This window comes from Salmo salar, chromosome 11 (genome assembly GCF_965601325.2).
Source record: "Salmo salar chromosome 11, fSalSal1, whole genome shotgun sequence".
Taxonomy (NCBI): domain Eukaryota; kingdom Metazoa; phylum Chordata; class Actinopteri; order Salmoniformes; family Salmonidae; genus Salmo; species Salmo salar.
Window position 1 is genome coordinate 102,818,964 of NC_138301.1, and position 25,108 is coordinate 102,844,071.

General features: G+C 44.8%; 1 protein-coding gene across 2 annotated transcripts; it reads right to left on the reverse strand.

Annotated features, from left to right (window-relative positions):
- Positions 1-11,925: 11,925 nt before the first annotated feature.
- Positions 11,926-24,908, reverse strand: LOC106563184 (V-type proton ATPase 116 kDa subunit a 2). 2 transcript variants are annotated; one of them, XM_014128496.3, is made up of 20 exons: positions 24,340-24,908; positions 23,381-23,459; positions 22,445-22,545; positions 21,726-21,863; positions 21,029-21,123; positions 20,802-20,928; positions 20,611-20,693; positions 20,385-20,478; positions 20,009-20,221; positions 19,498-19,648; positions 19,138-19,277; positions 18,864-19,021; positions 17,867-17,957; positions 14,774-14,892; positions 14,446-14,656; positions 14,186-14,305; positions 13,969-14,088; positions 13,740-13,857; positions 13,440-13,611; positions 11,926-13,203 (listed from the first exon to the last, which is right to left on the reverse strand). In XM_014128496.3, exons 1-20 carry the CDS (start codon positions 24,454-24,456, stop codon positions 13,101-13,103), a joined length of 2,550 nt encoding a protein of 849 aa, XP_013983971.1. In that variant the 5' UTR covers positions 24,457-24,908; the 3' UTR covers positions 11,926-13,100. The 2 variants fall into 2 exon arrangements, with proteins under 2 accessions (XP_013983971.1, XP_045545972.1); XM_045690016.2 differs by having other exon boundaries at positions 13,954-14,088.
- Positions 24,909-25,108: the final 200 nt, after the last annotated feature.

Consider the following 25,108-nt stretch of genomic DNA (forward strand, 5'->3'; position numbering starts at 1 on the left):
TGTCAGCCGGAAATGGCTTTGGCGGCAAAGAGGTTAGTATTTTACCCACCAGGAAGTGTGCTGGGGTCAGGGGTTGTGGTTCATCCACTTCATTGTGCACGAAGGTCAGAGGCCTAGAATATAGGATAGCTTCAACATCTGTCAGGACTGTGCACATCTCTTCAAAGTTGAGTGAAGCTCTCCCAAGAACCTTTCTTAGGCATGTTTTCACTGACCTGACAAGTCTTTCCCAGAATCCACCCCACCAGGTTGCTCGCTCGGCAATGAACCTCAAGGTGATGCCCCTTTCTGAGAAGAACGCCAAGAGTTGGGGCTCTTCGATTGCCTTCCACAGCTCTTTCAAGTCCTGATCAGCTCTCTTGAACGTTTTAGCATTGTCTGAGTAGATTACCTTGCATAATCCTCTCCTTGAGATTAATCTTTTTAGAGCTAACAGGAATGTCTCTGTTGACTGATCTGAGACCAGTTCAAAATGCACTGCTCTGGTTACAGCACAAGTGAACAGTGCAATGTATGACTTCTTCACAGAACCATTTTCTTACACGTAGAGCGGTACTGCAAAATCCACACCTGTGACTTCGAATGGTGGGGATTCAGTTATTCGGTCTTTTGGTAAAGGCGCAGTGACCTGCTGTCTGGCCTTTGCCTTGAATCTCTTGCACACTATACATCTTGTCACTGTGCTCTTGACTAGCTGCCTAGCACGCAAGATCCAGTATCGCTCTCTGATTTGTACTAGAGTGTCTCTTGCTCCAAAATGCATCACCTTCTCATGGTGGTACTGTATCAGCATTTCTGAGTATCTGTACTTGTTGGGCAGTTGTACAGTAACCTGGCGACTGGACTTGAGTTCTGTGTTTACCTCTTCTCGAACCTTGTTATCAGTCTCCTCGGACTGATTGGGTGATGTCAGAATTCTGGGTCCATTCCACCATAGCTCGCTCTGTGTCAAGTTTCGAACAGTTTGTCCTCTTGTAGGGAGGTCGGCTGGATTAGTTTTCCCTTCAATATGTGACCATGACTCTGGATTTGTCAAGGACTGGATCTCGGTCACTCTGTTCGCGACAAACTGTTCCCATTTCTGAGCTGAGCTGCAAATCCAATGCAGCACGATCATCGAGTCTGTCCACATTCTGATCTGTTTTTCTTCCATTTTCAGTGTGGTCATCAGGTTGTTTGCTAGTCTTGCTCCAATCACAGCTCCCATGAGCTCCAGGCGTGGCAGCGTCATTTTCTTGATTGGGGCTACCCTGGAGTTGGATGCGACTAGACTTGTCGTTGTTTCCCTGTCTTGTCATTCACCTTGCAAGTAAGCTACTGCACTGTAAGCCCTTTTACTTGCATCACAGAACACGTGTAGTTTCAGGGAGTGGCTGTTCTGTGGCCGCATGTCTGTTCTGTACCACCTTGGTATGGCGAGCTGGTGTAACTGGGGTAGTTTTGAACACCACTGTTGCCATTCTCATGTCAGATCAGGTGGTAATTCTTCGTCCCCTCTCCCACATTTCCTGGAACATGCACTTGATCCTGATGGTGAAGGGGGTCAGGAAACCAAGAAGGTCGAAGATACGTGCAGACGACTGCAGAACCCTTCTCTTTGTGTTTCCTTTAGAATGCTCAGTAGCGGCCTGAGGTCAAACACAAAGTAATCTGTTCCTGGTCTCCATACTAAACTTAAAACCTTCAGCACTACTCCTTGTGTTTCTAGCATCAACGGGTGGTCAGTTGTCATACTCTCTTCCCATTTTGTTTTCAGTTCAGGAGAGTTGGTAATCCACTTGCAGAGGTCCATGCCTGTAATCAACAGCATTCGCTTTGCAGTTGTTGTCACAAGGTGAGCCTCTTCAACATTGCGTGAACTTGCAATGAAGTCATCTACATAGAGTGACTCTCTCAATATCTCCACAACTTCTGGTTGTTCTGTTTCATATTGTTTCAGGTGCTTCCTGATTGTAGCTGGCAGGAAGAATGGACTTGGGGAAGCTCCAAATACCACTCTTCATCCTCAGCACATGCAGCACCTCTTCATTTTCTCCCCTTGGTGGGCCTGTGAGCCATAGGAATCTCACGGCATCTCTGTCTCTCTCTGCTAGGGATATCTGCAGGAAAGCCTTCTTGATGTCTGCCATGAATGCGATCTCATGTAGCCTGAACCTTATCAGAACGCTGAACAGATCTGGATTCAGGTTCGGTCCTGTGAGTAGACAGTCATTGAGGGATGGACAGCCATCAAAGGCATCAAAGACCACTCTCAGTTTTGTCGTCACTTTATCTTCTCAAAGTACTGAAAGGTGAGGTAAGTAGTATTTTACGTTGTCTGCGCTTGATACGTTGTCTTTGGGCACGTCCTCTGCCATATCCTGTTGTAAGTAGTCCTCTACTACTTCACTGTATCTGCTGTACAACGTCACATCCTTCTTCAGACCTTCAAACGGTTTCTTGGCAATTCTATAGTTGTCTTGGAGTTCTGGCATTTCTCGTTTCCATCGCAACTCCACATGGTATCGTCCATCTTTGAAGGTGGTTGTTTTCTCGAACCTCTGTAGAGCCTCATTTTCCTCTGGGTTCTGTGTTTTCTCGCTTATAATACCCAGAGACTCAAGCTCCCAGAATGCATGCAATTGTTTGGAGATTAGTGTGTCTTCATCAAGTGGGATGAACATGCATGTTGCCTCAGCGACACTTGACATGGACACTGGTCCCTGCACCAACCATCCAAAGGTGTTCTCTAAAGCAACCAGCGTCTCCGTCAGTCACTCCACTCTGCTTGATACTATCTGCCAGTAGTAGTCTGCTCCTATCAGGACAGAGAGTTCAGGATCATTGTCATCTCCTGGAAAGTCTGCGAGCTGCAGTCCCTTTCTATTGAGCTCATGTTGAATCTGTTCACCAGGAACCTTCATCACAGCTGTACACACTTTTTCAATAGCCTCTATCTCTATTCTCTGCTGTTTGTCCCAGACGTTCTCCAAGATGACTTTCACTGTGTTGCGTTGGGACGTTGCTGGAGCAGAGGAGCCAAACGTGTGAAGAGTGAGTGCCTCTTGTCTGATTACTGGTAGCTTCAAGCCCTTCACATGTACAAAGCTTTTCTGACTGCCTCCATCTAGTAAGCAACGAGCTATCTTCCTGCCCGATGGGCCTTCTACCCATGCCTTTGCCGTTTGTAGCAACACAGTGTTCTGTCCATCTGGTTTCATCTTCACTGAATGGGGGATAACTGAGGAAAAACAGCATCTGCAATAACAGTAGGGGGTTGCACCTCACTCCTCTTACCGGTACACACAGCAATGTGATGTCTGCTTCCACATGTTCCACATGACACATCTTCGACTTTACAGAATTTTGCTAAGTGTTTCTGTCCTAAACATACAAAGCATCTTCCCATTTTCTTTAGTCTCTCTTTGCGTGTAGCAATACTGTGGTCAGGGCAGTTTTCTGATTTGTGGTCTGCACTGTCGCAGAATAGACAGTTTTGTTCCTTCTGGCTGGCTGTGTGCAGTGCTGCAGCAGATGGCATGTTGGGTCTTTTTGTTTTCATTTCATTAGAGGAGCATGACTTGTTCCATGGTTTGCTCTCTTTGTGTTGGTTGCATGATCTTGTCATTTGTAGCGCTCTCTCCCTACTCTGAACCTCCTTCTGTAAGAAAATTAACAATCTCAGACACTTTCCATTCATCATCTACTCTTCCATAGGTTTCTGACACTACACCCAGTGATTCCAAGCTCCTAATATGAATTTCACATTCATCATATAGCTGCCTCAATGCATTTAGGTCAGAGGATTTCTTCACAGGAGTGAGATTCAGCAGCTTTGACATGTGAGCACTAATCACAAGATCTTTCCTTCCAAATCTGCTCTTGAGCAGAGTGATTGCATCATCATAGTTACTGTCTGTTAACATCAGTCCTGCTACTGCCTTTGCAGCTGGTCCAGTGAGATATGTTTTCAGATAGGTAAACTTCTCTTTATTACACAGTGAATCATTGTTGTGAATAGCGGTCTCATACTGGCTCAAAATTCCCGCCACATACTGACATCTCCATAGAATTTCTCAATAATCAACTTTGGTAGCCTTACTGATTGTCTCTGTGATCAGTTTGAGTTAGCGTCACTCACCCGTGCTGGTAGTGGATTGAGGTCCTGTTTTTTCTTTATCTCTCGTTGTGCACGGCCCTTCAGCATGATAACGCGTTTTTTGTAATCCTCCGTGCATGTAATCTCAGCCTCCAATCCGTCTAAAGGCGTTAACTGTTCAATTCCATGATCAAGTTCAAGCAAGCTGTCCTCCTTAGCCGACAGCAATTCCAACAATGTACTCAAGTGATCGGTATCCGAATTCGACTGGGTTATTTCTACGTCAATCTCATTCAAAATCCGTGTTGTGGCACCTCGAATGGTACCCCGCTTTCGTCTCATTCTTTTTGCTTCATGCCGACGTTCCTCCTCAGCAATTTCAGCCGCTTCATCCCAATGATTTTCGTCGCAGCTCATACTTGTCCCGGGTTTCGGCACCAAAACATAAAATAACTAACTTCAAAGTAATGACTCGGGAAGTCGGGTTTGAAATGAAAGCTTCTTTTAGTAATACTACTTGTTCACGTTACATTTAACAACTTTAGATTCTACAAAACAATAAAAGAAAGTTGCTAGCGAAAGTCAGGATAATCACTTGTCACTTGTACATAACAGGTGCGTTCTCTCGCTCTCTCTCTCTCTCTCTCTCTACCTCATTTTGCAAGGCATTCTGGAACTTGAAGTCAATAGCGTAATCCAATACTAACCAATACAACAGAAATATGTATGTAGTTCTCTCAATCTCCAACACATTAATTCTAATACAATTACTGATGTAAATAACTGTAAAGAAAATATCTTTAGATACAGCTCAATTAACTGTAAACATTAACTCTGTAAGCCATTAAAGTTACAACAATAGACTCAGTAGCTGCCCCACTAAAGCTGTTCTCACCCAGTTATTCATACTATCCAGATCCCCTCATATCCACCAGATCCCACTTTGCCCTTCCAAACGCCCACCTGCCTACTCCATCCACTGACACCTGCTCCTCCCTCCGGCCTACTGTGTATACTATGGGGTAATGATCACTCTCTACTGTAAAGTCCATTGAGAACAAGAGCACCTCCTCTCAGCTGCCCGCTGCACTGAGGCTAGGTAACACGGTCACTACTAATAAATCCATGATAATCGGAAATTTCAATAAGCATTTCTCTACGGCTGGCCATGCTTTCCTCCTGGCTACCCCAACCCCGGCCAACAGCTCCGCACCCCCCGCAGCTACTTGCACGAGCCCTCCCAGCTTCTCCTTCACCCAAATCCAGATTGCAGATGTTCTGAAAGAGCTGCAACCCTGGACCCATACAAATCAGCCGGGCTAGACAATCTGGACCCTCTCTTTCTAAAAATATCCACCTCCATTGTTGCAACCCTTATTACCAGTCAGTTCAACCTCTCTTTCGTATCGTCCGAGATCCCTAAAGATTGGAAAGCTGCTGCGGTCATCCCCCTCTTCAAAGGGGGTGACACTCTAGACCCAAACTGTTATAGACATGTATCCATCCTGCCCTGCCTTTCTAAAGTCTTCGAAAGCCAAGTTAACAAACAGATCACTGACCCTTTCGAATCCCACCGTACCTTCTCCGCTGTGCAATCCGGTTTCTGAGCTGGTCACGGGTGCACCTCAGCCTCAAGGTACTAAACGATATCATAACCGCCATCGATAAAAGACAGTACTGTGCAGCCGTCTTCATCGACCTGGCCAAGGCTTTCGACTCTGTCAATCCCCGTATTCTTAATGGCAGACTCAATAGCCTTGGTTTCTCTAATGACTGCCTCGCCTGGTTCACCAACTACTTCGCAGACAGTGTTCAGTGTGTTAAATCGGAGGGCCTGTTGTCCGGACCTCTGGCAGTCTCTATGGGGGTACCACAGGGTTCAATTCTCGGGCCTACTCTTTTCTCTGTATATATCAACAATGTCGCTCTTGCTGCGGGTGATTCCCTGATCCACCTCTAAGCAGACGACACCATTCTGTATACATCTGGCCCTTCATTGGACACTGTGTTAACTAACCTCCAAACGAGCTTCAATGCCATACAACACTCCTTCCGTGGCCTCCAACTGCTCTTAAACGCTAGTAAAACCAAATGCATGCTTTTCAACCGTTCGCTGCCCGCACCCGCCCGCCCGACTAGCATCACTACTCTGGACGGTTCTGACCTAGAATATGTGGACAACTACAAATACCTAGGTGTCTGGCTAGACTGTAAACTCTCCTTCCAGACTCATATTAAACATCTCCAATCCAAAATCAAATCTAGAATCGTCTTTCTATTTCGCAACAAAGCCTCCTTCACTCACGCAGCCAAACTTACCCTAGTAAAACTGACCATCCTACCTATCCTCGACTTCGGTGATGTCATCTACAAAATAGTTTCCAATACTCTACTCAGCAAACTGGATGCAGTCTATCACAGTGCCATCCATTTTGTTACCAAAGCCCCTTATACCACTCACCACTGCGACCTGTATGCTCTTATCGACTGGCCCTCGCTACATATTCGCCGCCAGACCCACTGGCTCCAGGCCATCTATAAGTCTATGCTAGGTAAAGCTCCACCTTATCTCAGCTCACTGGTCACGAGAACAACACCCACCCTTAGCACGCACTCCAGCAGGTATATCTCACTGGTCATCCCCAAAGCCAACACCTACTTTGGCCGCCTTTCCTTCCAGTTCTCTGCTGCCAGTGACTGGAACGAATTGCAAAAATCGCTGAAGCTGGAGACTTATATTTCCCTCACTAACTTTAAACATCAGCTATCTGAGCAGCTAACCGATTGCTGCATCTGTACATAGTCCATCTGTAAATAGCCCACCCAATTTACCTACCTCATCCCCATATTGTTTTTATTTACTTTTCTGCTCTTTTGCACACCAGTATCACAACTTGCACATCATCATCTGCTCATCTATCACTCCAGTGTTAATCTGCTAAATTGTAATTACTTTGCTACTATGGCCTATTTATTGCCTTACCTCCTCACGCCATTTGCACACACTGTATATAGACTTTCTTTTTTTTCGACTGTGTTATTGACTGTACGCTTGTTTGTTCCATGTGTAACTCTGTGTTGTTGTTTGTGTCGGACTGCTTTGCTTTATCTTGGCCAGGTCGCAGTTGTAAATGAGAAATTGTTCTCAACTAGCTTACCTGGTTAAATAAAGGGGAAATAAAAAATTAAATAAAAAATACTGTCAATTCCTCCCATCGTACTGGATGCCAGATTGTATAAGGGCACAAGGCGAGACCCAGATTCAGACACAGGAGGCAGATGGTTTGAGTCTTTGATATTTATTATAATCCAAAAGGGTAGACAACAGAATGGTCGTGGACAGGCAAAAGGTCAAAACTAGTTCAGAGTCCAGGAGGTACAGAGTGGCAGGCAGGCTCGAAGTCAAGGCAGGCAGAATGGTCAGGCAGGCGGGTACAGAGTCCAGAAACAGGCAAGGGTCAAAACCGGGAGGACTAGCAAAAAGAGAATAGAAAAAGCAGGTGCACGGGAAAAACACACTGGTTGACTTGAACATACAAGACGATCTAGCACAGAGAGACAGTAAACACAGGGATAAATACACTGGGGAAAATAAGCGACACCTGGAGAGGGTGGAGACAATCACAAGTGAAACAGATCAGGGCGTGACAGATTGATGTCCAAGGCAGACTCTTTCCTTGTGGCTACATCATCCCTGGTCCCTCGGCCATCATTCAGGCACACCAGCTCTTTAATTTCTATCAGATCACCATTTCCATCCATCCATTCCCCCCCATCCGACAAGGATTATATTAGTTCACTACCACTAGCACCCCTTCTCTCAACCTTGCCTACCAATGTGTGACCACCATTTGCTTCATGCAGTGCGACACGTCTCCTTTGCGTAGAGTTCCTCAGAGTGTTGATTGTGGCCTGTGGTATGTTGTCCCACTCCTCTTCAATGGCTGTGCAAAGTTGCTGGATATTGATGATAATTGGAACACGCTGTCATACACATCGATCCAGAGCATCCCAAACATGTCTGGTGAGTATGTAGACCATGGAAGAAGCAGCTTATGCCTGCCCATACCATAACTCCAACTCCACCATAGTGCATTCTGTTCACAATGTTGACATCAGCAAACTGCTCGCCCACACAATGCCATACACGTGGTCTGTGGTTGTGAGGCTGTTGGACGTACTGCCAAATTCTCTAAAACAATGTTGGAGTTGGCTTATGGTAGAGAAATTAACATTCAATTCTCTGGCAACAGCTCTTGTGGACATTCCTTCAGTCAGAATGCCAAATTGTACACTCCCTGGCCTTTTACTGTCCCTAGCACATGGTGCACCCGTGTAATGATCATGCTGTTTAATCAGCTTCTTGATATGCCACACTTGTCAGGTGGATGGATTATCTTGGCAAAGGAGAAATGCTCACTAACAGGGATGTAAACCAATTTATGCATATGTAACATTTCTGGGATCTTTTGTTTCAGCTCATGAAGCATGGGACCAACACTGTTGCGTTTATATTTTTGTTCATTGTACATTCAATTCTCTTCATTAGTCCTGTTCCTCTAAGAAAGTGAACTAGAGCCCTAGACATCAATTCCTCTCCCCCACTACACCACCCAAACCACAATCCCGTCCAGCCTCTCTAGCCCTTTCACATAATCTCTCCCTATCTACATCATACAATTCACAAAATATCAACACATGCTCCACCGTTTCCTCCGCTAAACACTCATCACACAGACCTGTTTCATGTCTCCCTATGATCCACATGGTATTCAAACCTGTGTGCCCAAACCGTAGTCTACTCCACACAACTTCCTCTGTCCTACATCCCATACTCCCCACCTCTTCCTTTACTGACCGATCCACATTATAAAATTGCCTCCCCTAACTACTAGCATCCCACTCCCTTTGCCGAAGATCGAGCCCTTTTGCCCGGATCAAGGACTTGACTTCCCTTCGGCCCAGCGGGACCTGCATATCTACCCCTCTCTCCTCACAGCACTCTTAGCCTCCACATCGGCTTTCTCATTACCCTCCACACCTCTCCACAAACAAGTCTCCCCCACCCGACCTGCCTGTCTTCACACTACTCAACACTGCAGCCAAATCAGAGCAGATCACCACTCTGAGTGGTTTCACCTCCTCCACCCATTTCAAACCTATAACCATGGCCATCAACTCTGCCACATACACTGACACATAATCAGTTAACCGCTTACATACTCTGACATTGAAATCTGGGATATACACCCCAGCCCCCACCTTTCCACTGACGGCATCCTTTGAACCATCTGTCCTTAAAAACTAATACAAATGAGTATCTATATATCTCTCCTCTCAGGTCCTCACCCCATTCTCTCCTGCCCTCAGTCATGTCCACATCTACATTTGGTTTCGGGAAACAGCCATGTAGGAATGTTCCCCAATGCAATTGCCGGCCCTATCTCTCTCTCCCCAAGTCCATATTCTACCACCTTCTGCCCGATTGTCCACCTGTATGCCCTATGCTTACCCCCTCCTCGCTCCCAGCATTCCCCAGTTGCCGTGACCGCAGGATGTCCTTCTGAACTCCCTTTCAACCTTGCCCAGTACGCTAATGCAAGTTTGTCCTGCCTTATCCTCAGTGGCAATTCCTCACTATCCACCTGCAATGCCTCAACAGGCATTGTCCCGAAGGCACCCACACACAATCTCAGGGCCCTTGACTGTATCCTATCCAGGCGCTGTAGTACCGTTTCAGCTGCCGATCCATATACAAAGCACCCATAATCCAAAAATGACCTGATCAATGCCTGGTACATATACAACAGTGTTAGTCTATCTGACCCCCGATCATATCTGCCACTGCCTTCATGAGGTTCAGCACCTTCCTACACTTAATTTCAATATGCTCAACATGTCTCTTCCATGTAATCCTCTCATCAAACCACATACCTAAATACTTAAACTCAGACACCCTGCCTATATCCTGACCGTATATTTGCAGTCTAACATCTTTAACCTTCCTCCTAGAAAACACCATAAAGCAGGACTTGGCCACAGACATCCGAAACCCCCATGTTAGAGACCAATCTTCCTCAACTCCCACAACTTGCATTTTCCTCATCACACATTTCACATTCCCACCTCTCTTCCATACAGCCCCATCATCAGCATACAAGGCCACACACACTCCCTGTCCCACCTCTTTAAACATGTCATCTATCATCAGGGTGAACAACATCGGACTAACCACACTTCCCTGAGGAGTAACATTGTCCACTTCAAACCGCATTGAAAAATTCTTAACCCACCCTCACCCATATGACTCGATCGAAGTTCGTGATCCGGTTATACAGATGTCCTTCAATGTCCAATGCACTCAACTTGATCAACAACCCTTCCCTCCACATCGTATCGTAAGCTTTCTCAATGTCAAAATACACAATACACAACACTCATCACCTCTTTTATTATCAGGGCCTTGGCTATCTCTGTACTAACTGTCACCAGGGCATCCATGGCAGACATCCCTCTCCTGAACCCACTCTGTGCTGCGCTCATCAAACCTCTAACCTGTCATCACTAGTTACCACAGCCACAAAGTCATAACCCTTCCCATTTCTACCGTTTCTTCTTCTTCTTCTTTGATATTATGGCGGTCCGCAAACAAATGTTATAGGTGCATGCCGCCACCTATTGTACTGGTTGTGTTTCAGCCTACTATTCTGTAGTATGAATTCATTACACTTTGTGAAAATATATGTGGTATTTCATAGTTTTGATGTCTTCACTATTATTCTACAATGGAGAAAATAGTCAAATAAAATAAAAACCCTGGAATGTGTAGGTGTGTCCAAACTTTTGACTGGTACTGAATATATTTTGCCCTACCAACTAACACTGCACCCATTACAACCTCACCACTATTCCATTCATCTTCTTAAAATCTGATTTTAAACCTAAACCTAACCTCAATCCTAACCTGTTTTCATGAATTTTTACGATATAGCCAATTTTCACTTTGTGGCTGTGGTAACTAGTTGAAACCCTGGGGACTGGACAGTCAAAGGTAGTCTATTATATTGACAAGATAGTCAAGTGACTGCTCCAACAATGGAAATAGATGTCCTCAAAGATGTAAGATTAGGTGGGACCATTCTAGCCAATGAGAGGGCAGATACGCATGTGAACAACAGGCCATAGAGATAGAGGACTCATCTTTGTATCTGTGCCATTATGCTGTCTGTGACAGCATGGACAGCACCATTGAGGCTATCTTTATTTTAAAGTAGTACATTATCTTCTTCATTGGCTGATTTCTCCCAACTCATAGGAATCTTCACTCAGTTGACTACTTTAAAATGGCGGAATCCCTCAATGGCAATGTTCTTGCTAAAATGGGTTATATCCATGATGAATCTTCTATCTAGCTCTATGCCAACAGGCACAACTCTGATATTACGTTTTTTTTCCTTTCAAAGTTGAGAAATGCCACGTGCGTCCACTTATATCAGTGCATTCCTAACATCCAAACCATTACAAAACGTATATTCAATCAAATAACCCTCAGATGGCAAATTGGCAATTACATTTTTGGTTGACCAAATTTGACACTCTCATTGACCGCCATACAAAAATTCCTAATTTTGTAGGCTTATTTTCGTGGGCTGAGTAAAACTTCTCGCTTCACCTCTTCCTCTCTGACATACTTCAGTAAAAGTGTGAATGGACATGGCATCAATCTGAAGAAAACTTTAATCCACACAGGAACTTGTAAGTCAGCTACCTGGAATAGCTATTGTATCCATGTCATATTAAATTAGATATATTTACAAGATCTAGAAAATGTAATTGGTTAGTCTGTATTCATGGTATTGAGCATTAACTCTTTATTTGCTGGCATTTGTGCATCACATCCAAAAACTAGGTCTTAAAAAGGATTAAGATCCTAACTTCTTAAAAAGACATAAATAAATACATGTAGCTAAATGACATGAATCATGATGATACCAGTAATCCATTTACCAACTAGCAAATAAATTGCACCTCCCTTCACTACAGACACAATCCAGATGGATCAAACAGTCTATGGTCAGAGTCCAATTCATGTCTACAAAAATTATAATTTGAGCTTCAAGTCAACTTCAGTGGATGTCCTTAACCACCAACATTTAAACAAATATTTCAAGCCTGTGCAATTTGTCTTGGTGTAAGTATCTCCTAACATTTGGCATCATCAGAGTAATAGTTATCAGTGAAAATGCTGACTTTTATTGTACAATCATTTCTGCATTGTTCTTTGAAAAGTGCTCTGTGGCAATGTCCTCTGCAAAAATTAATAATTGAGCTGTCATCTTTTATCCTCCCCGAAATGCCCCAAGGAGTGTATAATGGCAAAACCGGAGGAACATATGTTCTACAAGTTTACAGTTCATTAGACAATACTATTTCTTCAGAGTTGTATTCATGTGGATAAGCACTGTGAAAAACTGCACAATTAGCAGCCATGGTATTCACATTTGTCATTATCGGGTAGAAATTGTTATGGCACTAGAAATCAGGATATTTGATAAGACCTCCAGTCCTTTATGTTTTGAATCTCTATATTTGTTTATTCTTCTGTACTTTAAAGTTGCCTCAGATGAATATGAGTCAAGTAATAAATTAGCTTTAAAAAACACTATAATTTTCTACAAAAAGCAAATAAAATGCTCAGAGCCACCAAATTGGCTTAAAGTGACCACTACATGAGATGCATCAATTCCTCCAGAATATTACAAAGTACATATCAACAGACCTAGATGAAAAGTTTTGAATCACACTGAATTGAGGTTAGCTGGATATGGACGCAATGATGATGTAAGGAAGTCAGTGCAGCCAATAGTGTCAAAAGTCATATGCTGAAAGACTTTGCTACAAGTCATCCCACCACTGCTCTGCAGTTTCTCCTCTTCATCAGTGTGCCATCTTGCTCTAACTCAGAGCATCCTTCCTGGTACATGTTTTCCTATTCAAATCCAGTGAATCTGGTTGTCGCTGGTCACAGTAAACCGTCCTGCTCAAAGACTGAGGGCAGGGCAGAGAAGTCGAAGGGCGCAAACTTGATACCCGTCCCATGATAGAACTTATTCTGGAACTCCACCCTACAAAGGAGAGCATTCACATATGTAAATAACCAGTATGAATGCATGCGTGAATAAATGACTGAGTGAATAATTAGAAGAGAGTTAAAGATGAAACAAAGTATACCAAGTAGGAGACCACTGGGGAATGAGAGAGTATGTGAGAGTGGATGAGTGATTAACAGAGAGTGATTGCTGAATGACTGAATGACTCATTCAGTAAGGCATCACTTAGTTAAGTATAAAGACCGACTCACCAGTGCAGCCGGAGGGCATGGAGGAAGGCTGAGAGCCCTTCCATGACCAGCAGGATGGACACAGTGAGCACAGCGAACAGGCTGAACACTGGTACCAGAAACAGCACCCCCAGTCTGGAGGTCATCCTCAGGCCCAGACGCATCACCATGGCCCACAGCACCTCGGAAAGCTCTGACAAACACATAGATGGACACACAGTAAGAGGGAGATTTATGAATCAATATCTGAACATGGAGACAGTAATTGATAGTAATTGCCCCCCTGTGGCCTTTTAAATGTGTACTGAGTATGATACTTACGAGCATGGGCCAAACTGAGGGCCCAGAGACGTAGGTAAGACGCCGTGTTGGAGATGCAGCCCAGGCAATACTCTATGGTGTGGATGGCCTGGTGCAGGAACACATCCCCAAAGTCAAACTGAAAGATGTACAACACATTGACTAGATAGAAAGGCAACAGTGATGACTGAAATCCAACTGCTCTTACTCAAATGTTTATATGAGATGTATGTACAGTTGCGGTTTTGACCTCCTTAGGCTGGGTGTCCCTGCTGGTCATGAGGTCATCAAATCCCTCTTCCTCATCATCAGCGTAAGCTGGTGCTTGGGACATATCATCCTCACTCACACGACGAACTCTCTCATAACCCTAAAATACAGACAACAGACATTAAAATGCACATATATTATTCACTAAAAACACATGGGTAACAAACTCATGACACGACTCTTTCCACCATACTCACCCTGCGCAATCGCAGGCTCTTCCCTCCACGGTGCAGCCAGTAGAGGTAGACAGGTTTTCCTAACAGCAGCACAGGCACAGACAGCAGAGCCACCACCACCAGGAAGACCTGCAGCCCAGTCTGTGGAGCAAAATACACAGGGTCAAACACAGATGGACAGAGATGGTCAAAAGAGACATTCAGAGATTCAGATAGAGATGCTGAAAATACCCAGAGTCAGGGGGGACACTCTGAATCATGACTCCGTCACTAACACCCACCTGTCCGGGGTAGAGAGGGGTGTTGTCCCCTCCCTGCATTAGGAACATGTTGATGAAGTGGATGAGGATGCTGGGGGCCAGGCGGGAGTCACGTGCACCAAACGCCAGCCACTTGTAGATGATCATGAAGACCAGGTAGCCAAAGAGACAGAGCAGGAACAGCAACTCAGGGAGGAACAGCAGGGAGATGTTGAACCTCTGTTTGAAGTGCCTGGATAAATGGAAGAGAAGGGGAAGAGCGAATTTATATAAATGTAGAGGAACTCTTTCTGATGTTTTGTATTCCACAGCAGTGACTACTGTTAGGAACCACTAACTGGTCACTCACAGATGGTTGAATACACTGAGCACCACCCCAAAGCTCATGTGCACGACCCCTATGATGACGGACATCTTCATCTTGTAGGAGTTCAGGAAAGACAGACGATTCACTGCCATGTTCCATATCTGTTGGTGTGATACAAAGAATGACATGAACATAATATCAGACAATATCAATACCTGTGTCATGTTTACCCCGCTCCCCCCTCTGGCACTCAACGTCACCGGTCTACTAACCACGGGTCCTGGCAACCCATCATTACATCACCTGGCAACCATCATTACGCACACCTGCGCCTCATCTTTAGGCACACCTGGACTTCATCACTTCCCTAATTTCTCCACATTTAATTAGCACTCTGTTATTGTTACCCATCAGGCGGTATTGTTTCTGTGTTCATGTTCAGACGCTACGCTTGTTCGTGTATTCACTTCATGTTCATTCATATTAAACTCACCGACTGCACCTGCTTCCTGACTCCCTGTGTCTTCGTTACAGAATACTGCCTCCTAAAATGGAAGCAGCAGCCAACCAGAGACATCTCCAAGATGGTCGACGAACAGGGAGACCTACTTCACTAATACCACAACCAGCTGGCGCAACCGGGGACTGCGATGGATGAGGTCCTCAACGTCTAGATCTTCCTCAAGAGGCGTCACCTCCAACGAGCGGAGGATCCTCTACCATGAGTCGAGCAAGCACCTCAGCCCATTCAGCAGTCCGGCCAGGTCAGCAATATCCGTTTGTCCCTCCTGGACAAATATGACGGCGCTCCATCCAAATGCCGTGGCTTCTTCCTCCAGTGCTCCCACTATTTTGCTCATCAGATGGGAGCCCCTACCACTGAGAGTTCCAATGTTGCCACGGTTACCGGAGGGCAGAGAGGGGGGTAAGCGCCTACTCCAACTACTGCAGGATGGCCAGACTGCTGCAAAGTACACCCTCAACTTCCATACAGTGGCAGCATCCAGTGGCTGGAATGAGCCAGCGCGCCGCACCTTATTAAGAAGAGGATTGTGTGAAGAGGTCCAGGCGGAGTTAGCATGCCGATACAACACCCTCTCGCACTCATCACGATGGCCATCCGTCTGGATATTTAACCTTCCCATCGCCTCTCTCCCTCCTTCGTTAACCATTCTGATTCAGAGCCACACGCCTCCCCGCGGCTGAGCAACACTGTCGGAGACAGCTGTGGCTCTGTCCCTATTATGGTCAGGAGGGGCACCAGCTTCAACGGTGTCCACTACTTCCCAACCCGGGATCCACTAAAGCAGAGGGAAGGCCCCGTGATCATCCATCTCCTGGGGTAGGCGTGAGTCATCACTTTCCGCCAAACCCTTTTTAGTATTGATTTCACTAGCTGGCTGTCCCTCGGTGTGTTTCTACACCTCTAGTGGACTCCGGTGCCCGCGGGGAATTTCATTGACCAGGCCTTTGCCTCCTCTCTGAACAACCTCATACCTGCTCTCCTCTCCAGTTCAAGCACTGTATAATCAACCACTGGGATCTGGGACAATCACACACATCACAACGCCACTCACCATCACGTGGAACCCCTGTACCAAGAAAGCCTTCCCTTCCTCATCGAGGCACCTGTTCACAGTCATCCTCGGCCTCCCGTGGCTCCAATGCCACGACCCCACCATCTCCTGGTCGACGATGGAGATTACTGTTTTTTTTACAAAACTGGATCTCTGGAGTGTCTACAATTTGATCCGCATCTGGGAGGGGGATGAATGGAAGACGGCCTTCAGCACAATGTTTTGGCACTACGAGTACTTGGTGACGCCTTATGGATTAGCCAATGCTCCGTTGGTGTTCCAGGCATTCGTGAACGAGGTGTTCAGGGACATGCTTGGGCATCAGGTGGTCGTGTATATCGACGACATCCTGATCTACTCGGCCACCTTGGAGGATCACATCGCCCACGTCCGGGTAGTCCTGGGACAACTCCTTGAACTACATGTACGTCAAAGCGGAGAAGTGCCAGTTCCATCAGACCGCTGTCTCTTTCCTGGGATACTGGATCAGCCCGCAGGGAGTGGTTATGGAGGAAAGAAAGGTTGGGTCATGGCCAGTCCAACCCACCATAAAGGGGCTACAACAGTTTTTGGGGTTTACCAACTTCTACCGCCTCTTCATTAACTTCAGCTCCATCGCCTCACCTCTCTCCTCAAGGGTGGTCCCCGTAAGTTGTGGAGTCCTGCAGCCGATGAGGCCTTCCGCCTACTGAAGGGGCGTTTCACCTCCGCCCCGTTGCTGAAACACCCAGATCCTACGCTGCCCTTCGTGGTGGGCGTGGGGTCTGTCCTGTCACAACATCAAGGTAACCCACAAAAGTTGTATCCATGTGCATATTACTCTAAAAACTATCTCCTGCAGAGAGGAAATATGATGTCGGTGACCAGAGCTCCTGGCGGCGAAGTTGACACTATCGGAGTGGAGGCACTGACTGCTGGGCGCAAAGGACCCATTTCTCATCCTCACCGACCATCAGAACCTAGAGTACATACGGACAGCGACGCAGCTGAACCCGCGTCAAGTAAGGTGGGCCCTTTTCTTCACTGGCTTCAACTTCACTCTGTCATGCTGCCCAGGAGAGGTTCCTGTCCTGAGTGCGCCCATCATTCCACTCTCCTGAATCATTGCCCCTGTGCTTTGGGATGAAGATGTGGACATCCGCCAGGCTCTGGTGGGGGAACCCACACCTACTACCTGCCCTCCGGAGCGGGTAAGGGATCCCTGTTGACCTGGGCGCACACATCCCTTGTCACTGGACACCTAGGTATCACCCACACCATTCAATCCATCTCCGCTAAGTACTGGTGGCCCACCTCTCACCCTCTTTTCACTTTTCCCTCCTCAGGCCGGTGGTTGCTGATGCTGTGTTTCTGTGTTCATGTTCAGACGCTACTCTTGTTTGTGTATTCACTTTATGTTAATTCGTATTAAACTCACTGACTGCACCTTCTTCCTGACTCCCTGCGTCTTCGTTACAATCTGGATATTTGGGATCAGTGAAAGGCACAAGAAACAGTATGATTGTGTGTAGCACCTGAAACTATTTATTTGTGTCTGTCTGCATGTATGTATACTCACAGGATCAATGCCAAAAGGGTATGGTCCAACGAAGACACCACTGACATTAGGATCAAGGATGAGCAAAGTATTTGTTTGGAGTGTTTCATTTCTGGAATAAAAGGTGAAGATGAGTACAATAACCTCAGCCAGTTACTGCTAAATGAAAACTACACATTTACATCTACACTACCGTTCAAAAGTTTGCGGTCACTTAGAAATGTCTTTGTCCATTAAAATAACATCAAATTCATCAGAAATACAGGGTAGACATTGTTTGTTATAAATGACTATTGTAGCTGGCAACTGAATTTTAAAAACATTTTTAATTAAGGAATATCTACCAGCCTCAATGTCAACAACAAAGAGGCAACTCCGGGATGCTGGCCTCCTAGGCAGTGTTCCAGTGTCGGTGTTCTTTTGCCCATCTTAATCTTTTCTTTTTATTGGCCAGTCTGAGATATGGCTTTTTCTTTGCAACTTTGCAATTCTGCATAGAAGGCCAGCATCCCGGAGTCGCCTCTTCACTGTTGACGTTGAGACTGGTGTTTTGCGGGTACTATTTAATGAAGCTGCCAGTTGAGGACTTGTGAGGTGTCTGTTTCTCGAACTAGACTAATGTACTTGTCCTCTTGCTCAGTTGTGCACCGGGGACTCCCATTCCTCTTTCTATTCTGGTTAGAGACAGTTTGCGCTGTTCTGTGAAGGGAGTAGTACACAGCATTGTACGAGATCTTCAGTTTCTTAGCAATTTCTCGCATGGAATAGCCTTAATTTCTCAGAACAAGAATAGACTGAGTTTCAGAAGAAAGTTCTTTGTTTCTAGCCATTTTGAGCCTGTAATCTAACCCACAAATGCTGATGCTCCAGATACTCAACTAGTCTAAAGGCCAGTTTTGTGCTTTTCTTTCAAAAACAAGGACATTTCTAAGTGACCCCAAACTTTTGAACAGTAGTGTACACTGACAAAGAGGTATGCGTGTACTGTGCATGTTTTTGTGTGTTAGCTTAGACTCACGTCCACTGCTGATCTGTGAACATAGCCCTAACACTCCAGCCTGAGCCAAATATGTTGAGTGACTTGGAGAAGCAGTCATTGTAGATCAGCCCCGTGTACACAGAGAAAAGGCCCATCATTAGTATGATATAACGTCCCTCGAAGAACATTGTCCAGATCTGAGGACAACACATAAACCAATATTAATGGAAATCTATCAATTTACGCAACAAAATCAAGATGACCACAAAAATGCTGTTGAATGTGATAGAAATTTCCCTTTAAACATTCTTACCTCATTATCAGAGCGCTTGCGCTTGTGGCTCTTCTCTGTCAGCACCATCCACAGGGCAAAGCATGCCATGACCATGCCGTGACCAAGGTCCCCAAACATGACCGCAAACAAGAACGGGAAGGTAATGATGGTGTAGGGGGCTGCCAATCAGAGATAAACATGATCAGTGTGGACAACTTTGCTGGCCTTCATTCAGTCCTATGTAACTTTGCTCAACCTGACCAGTCTGCATTACATGAAGTGGTTAGTCGTACTTCTAATGCTATAAAAGTGCTCAGCTGAGCTTGCCTAAATATTGTGTCTGACGTGTTCCAAACTAGCTTACCTGTAGGTGTGTCTGTAAACTGTATTTGTACTCACCTGGACTAACCTCCCTGTAGTCTCCAACCCCATAAGCCTCTACGATACTCTGAAAGCCAGAGGTGAACTTGTTTGTTCTCAAGAGCGTAGGCGGAGTGTCGTTGCTTGGGATTCGATTTACAAAGGATGGTACAGTGGCGTCACCTTTTCTCTGATAAGGGAAAAATCCATGTATTACATGTATACACTACTGCCAGATTTGACTAAACAAACTATCTGTAGCAGGTTAGCATTTATTGGAATGACTCATGTACTGGAGGCAGCTCTGCAGAGTGGTGACAATCTGGCACAGCCACAGTCATAAAATCTGATTTTAAACCTAACCTTAACCACACTGAACCCTAATGCCTAACCATAACTTTAAATTAAGACCAAAAAGCACAGTTTTGTTTTCATGAATTTTTACAATATGGCCAATCTAGTGTGGAAATCGATCAGGACAAGACTCAATCCCAATAAACGTCGACATGCGTATCTGTAGGACTACAGTATCCTCAACAGCCTCACTCACCGAGCCTTCCTCCAACGCCCCCCGAAGGTTGGTCAGGTCATTGACAGGGCACCACACCTCAGCTATGAGACACTTGTTGGTGACGTCAAAGCTACACAGGTTGAGGATGTGGTAGATGGCCTTCATCTTCTTCACCTGCACTACCCAGGTGAAGGCTGACTCTGAGGCCTTCTGCAGTACCTGCCTCAGGTACTCCTCAGTGCGGTGGAGCACCTGGTGAAGCCAGGGGACATTTACAAGATGTTGCACGTTCAAGCATTTGCATGTAGTCTTGTTACTAGTGTTAATGCAAATCATCTAGACATCCTCTGTCATACATTGTTTGGGCTTTGCCTCAACATGACATAGACATAAAAAAACAGAGACATATACATACATTGTTTAAGTCCTGGATGCGTGTCCTTAGGCTGTCCATCACATCTGCCCTCTCCTCGTCGTTCTCAGGGTGGGGGTAAAGGTGACAGTGGTAACTAGAAGAAAATAATTAAAAATACAATTGTGGCCTGATACAGATCAATGACAGACAGGCTTGTCAGATGATGCAGATCTGATGCTGATAATGGATGATTTTGTCTGTTTTGTGATGGCAAAAGTATACTTACCAATCACAGATCTTCTGGACCTTCTGTCCAATCTGGTCTCCCCAGAATGAGATGAGGAACACCACATTTGTGCTGATCTCACCCTGAAAGGGACACACAAACAACACGTATATTCTTCCTCTTATTATGACATTAATTGATATGGTGGACATAGCAATACGGATTTCAGGAATCTATCTATTTCTACTCACCGTGTCCAGGTCAGCGAGGCTCTCGCCCAGCTCTGCATAGCTGAGGATAGTGTAGCCCTTACACACCCTCCACAACATGCGCTCAAAGGCCTCCACCTTCACCCGGTGGATTAGACCTGACACAAACCTACAGCCAAGAAGAATACTTTACTATTCAGGACTCAAGCTGATTCTGAATTCTGATTAGCTACACATAATGGGAGTGTCTATTTCTCTGTTAAACTCACCCCAGCTTCGCTCCCAGTCTCTGCATACCAGTGCAGCCTGCAGAGTCTGACTCAATGGATTGGAACTCTTCATACTGGGGGCCAAGGGCCTCATGCTGCATACAAGGAAAGGCCAGGTTAGCATTATCAACACACAAACACCAGTAGCCTAGATTTAATTTAAAAAATGGATAATTCTTTAAAAAATTGGTAATGATTAAATAAAATGGTATTTAAGTACTTTTTAAATGTTAATTTACTAGTTTATAGATAGTTTGTAAATCTGTACTAGCAAATCTGTACTAGCAAAGTTATTACATAATGATTGAACTTCATTGCTACACCTATTTTCAAGTGTAGCCTATAATCTGCAAGCCAAAAACCATGCATCATAGGCTGTGGAATCATATGACCAAATGACATAGTGTTCATTGTTCAAAGTCAGGTGACATTCATGCGCGTGGTGTGACCGTATCATGTCAGCACGGTCTCTGCTTCACCCTGTCTTATTCCAGGTTATGGGAACTCACATGGAGAGGATAGCAAGAGCCAAAATATGGTGTCACTGTCAACAAACAAATGCGTCTGGGAGGGCAATAGAGCAAAGGGTGAGTCTGATAAGAGTATGTGTTACTTAAATGGCATGAGGTAGTTATGAGGCAAGGTCATGTGATAGTAGAGTGTATGGTGTAAATAGACATGATAACCTGGCACTAACCCGGGAGCGGCTGTGTACGAAGGTGCGCGTGATCCTCAGCATGTGCGTGTACTCAGTCAGCTCCAGAAGATTCCGCTGCAGCTTCTCTTTGTTCCTGGCCACCTCACTAAGCTCCACCTCCAGCCTCTGGAGCTGCTCCTGGGGGACCACAACAGACAGACCACACATGGTCAACTCCCCTTGACCACAGCAGACAGACCACACACGGTCAACTCCCCTTGACCACAGCAGACAGACCACACACGGTCAACTCCCCTTGACCACAGCAGACAGACCACACACGGTCAACTCCCCTTGACCACAGCAGACAGACCACACACGGTCAACTCCCCTTGACCACAGCAGACAGACCACACACGGTCAACTCCCCTTGACCACAGCAGACAGACCACACATGGTCAACTCCCCTTGACCACAGCAGACAGACCACACACGGTCAACTCCCCTTGACCACAGCAGACAGACCACACACGGTCAACTCCTCTTGACCACAGCAGACAGACCACACACGGTCAACTCCTCTTGACCACAGCAATCATATGGGAATCATTTCCCCTCAACCATTATTAACACAAAATCAATACCCTAAACTCTGCTCGATACTATCTTGAAACATTTACCAACTCAGCGATTCAACCTAAACACAGTGCACTCAATGGCAGTGCCCATCACCACATCACTCACTTGTTTTTACATGACATACAGCATCTCAGACCTACCATGATCTCAAGGACATGTTTGGGGGGAGGGGCGACTGGACAGATTTCGTCATCTTCTGGCACGGCAATATTTGACTTTCGGATTTCCCTCAAAAGGTACCCTGTCCAAAGAAAAAAAAAGTGAAAAATAGTTATTGTTTAATCAGTTAAACAAACACTGACTGAGCACATAAGAACACACAATCATTATGGGAATCTGTTGAAACATCCACAATTAGAAAACCCAGACACGTTTGATCAAAACATAAAGAGGCCTTGCTAAAAATATTTGTGGAGGAACAACTGAGATCTATATCTAGCACAAAGCTAGTCTTTCACAGCAAAAAATATATATCATTAGCTGATAATACATTATCCTGCTGTTGTCATCACTATATTTAGCATGACTTGTAATTCAATCCGACTGCATGGCTGTTAGCAAAAGCAATCTGTCATTCTGTAGAGTAGACCAGAGCCTGATCAAACCCCACCAGTAAATCAAACATATTTTATTTATTTATTTTATTTCACCTTTATTTAACCAGGTAGGCAAGTTGAGAACAAGTTCTCATTTACAATTGCGACCTGGCCAAGATAAAGCAAAGCAGTTCGACAACATACAAAAACATAGAGTTACACATGGAGTAAAACAACATACAATCAATGATACAGTAGACAAAAAACAAGACTATATACAATGTGAGAAAATGATGTGAGATAAGGGAGGTAAAGGCAAAAAAGGCCATGGTGGCAAAGTAAATAAAGTATAGCAAGTAAAACACTGGAATGGTAGATTTATAATTTGAAGAAAGTTCAAAGTTAAAATATAAATAATATGGTGCAAAGGAGCAAAATAATAAATAAAATAAATAAATACAGTAGGGGAAGAGGTAGTAGTTTGGGCTAAATGGTATGGTGGTAGTAGTCCTGCTTTAGTGTCCATCTCAGTGACCTCACCTAGAATTCTCTCCATCTCCTCGCATCTCTTGATTTCGCTGACGAAACGGCGCTGGAACGAGTTGACACTGGGGTTGAGCTGAAAGCAGAGATGCACAGTAGGTGACAGTGCCAGGTGGACCAATGCTCACACCATGGAATTCATCAAATAGATGCCTTTCCAGTCCATTATTTTCTATTCTGCAGAATGTATCACTCAAATATCAACATTTAATTTTGAAAGATCGAAATCCATTGCTTTTAAAATCTAGGCCAGGTCAGTTCAATTAGACTAAACAAACCATGTGACCAAGGTACCTGGGTAAGATGTTTTTGGAGCCCCCTGAATCTAGTCAGACCATACAGCTGCATTGAGACCTCCATCAATACTACCAGCCAATCACAGAATATGGGGAACAACGATATGTCATCCAATTAGGATTTTAATGGTTTGCTTAATCAGCTTGTGCTACTTCTTCGACAAATAATTGGTCAATAAGTATCACATTAACTGGACTGATAGACACACGTAGGATGAATGATGATAGACAGACACATGTAGGATGAATGATGATAGACAGACACATGTAGGATGAATGATGATAGACAGACACATGTAGGATGAATGATGATAGACAGACACATGTAGGATGAATGATGATAGACAGACACATGTAGGATGAATGATGATAGACAGACACATGTAGGATGAATGATGATAGACAGACACATTTAGGATTAATGATGGGTGCACTGGCAGTCTTGTAACACACACATAGATGCAGACAGACAGAGACACACACACACACACACACACACACACACACACACACACACACACACAGAAAACAAGAAAATATTTGGTCCAGATATAATTGACAACGGACAGGCACTGAGCAGGCCTAACTGATATACACTTGTGCTGGTATTATTGCATTGCAAGTCTGTACATAGGCTCGACAGACAGGTGGTGTACTTACATCTCGAAACTCGACCAGACCCATTTCTCCCAGCTCACTTATGCAATCGTATGCAGAACCGGACTGCAGAAACAACTGCACCAAACACATCTCCTCACTTCGGAACACCGAGCCCATCTTATCTGCCACCGGCACCTTGCTGACGAAATCTCCGGCCTAGGCCTATTAATTTACACTACGTGAACTGTAGCAGTTGCCTAGTTGCTTGCGTTCAATAAATCATAACAACGCGAAAACACAACTCTGTCGGTTTCTACTATGCCACGTTTCGCAATAACGTTTCCGAAAACTAATACATCGTATCGAGTATGAGCTCTCTCAATTTTGCTAAATTACTCTGCCTGGTGACAATGGCTGTCTTAGTTATTTCATCGATAATAACACTCGAGCGCTTAGATCCTGAGGTCGCCTAAATTATGAGAAAACAAAGAATTCACTATAACCCACCCGAACCCTTCTATCGCTTTGCACCTATTTTATCGAGCGAGCCACATACTACGCGTCATCCTGTACCTTTAATAGCTGTCGCTATCACAACGAATCAACTCTATCCCCGTCGCAATGCTGGGCAAGACTGCTCATTATGCAAAACAAAAATTATATATATATATATATATATATATATATATATATATATATATATATATATATATATATATATATATATATATATATATATATATATCAGTCATGCCCTAAGATAATATCCAAAATTATACATATAAATAAGAAGTACAAGTTAAACTGTGGGTAAATATAAATACAGCCT

What these genes read in the sequence shown, in the direction of transcription:
- LOC106563184 (XM_045690016.2), bottom strand. Translation starts at nt 24,456, where the DNA reads ATGGGCTCGGTGTTCCGAAGTGAGGAGATGTGTTTGGTGCAGTTGTTT. An exon ending in GCATCCAGGACTTAAACAAT is followed by an intron (nt 20,222 to 20,384) that starts GTATGTATATGT and finishes TGGCTTCACCAG; the next exon opens with GTGCTCCACCGCACTGAGGA. An exon ending in CATGCCCTCCGGCTGCACTG is followed by an intron (nt 13,204 to 13,439) that starts GTGAGTCGGTCT and finishes TCTCCTTTGTAG; the next exon opens with GGTGGAGTTCCAGAATAAGT.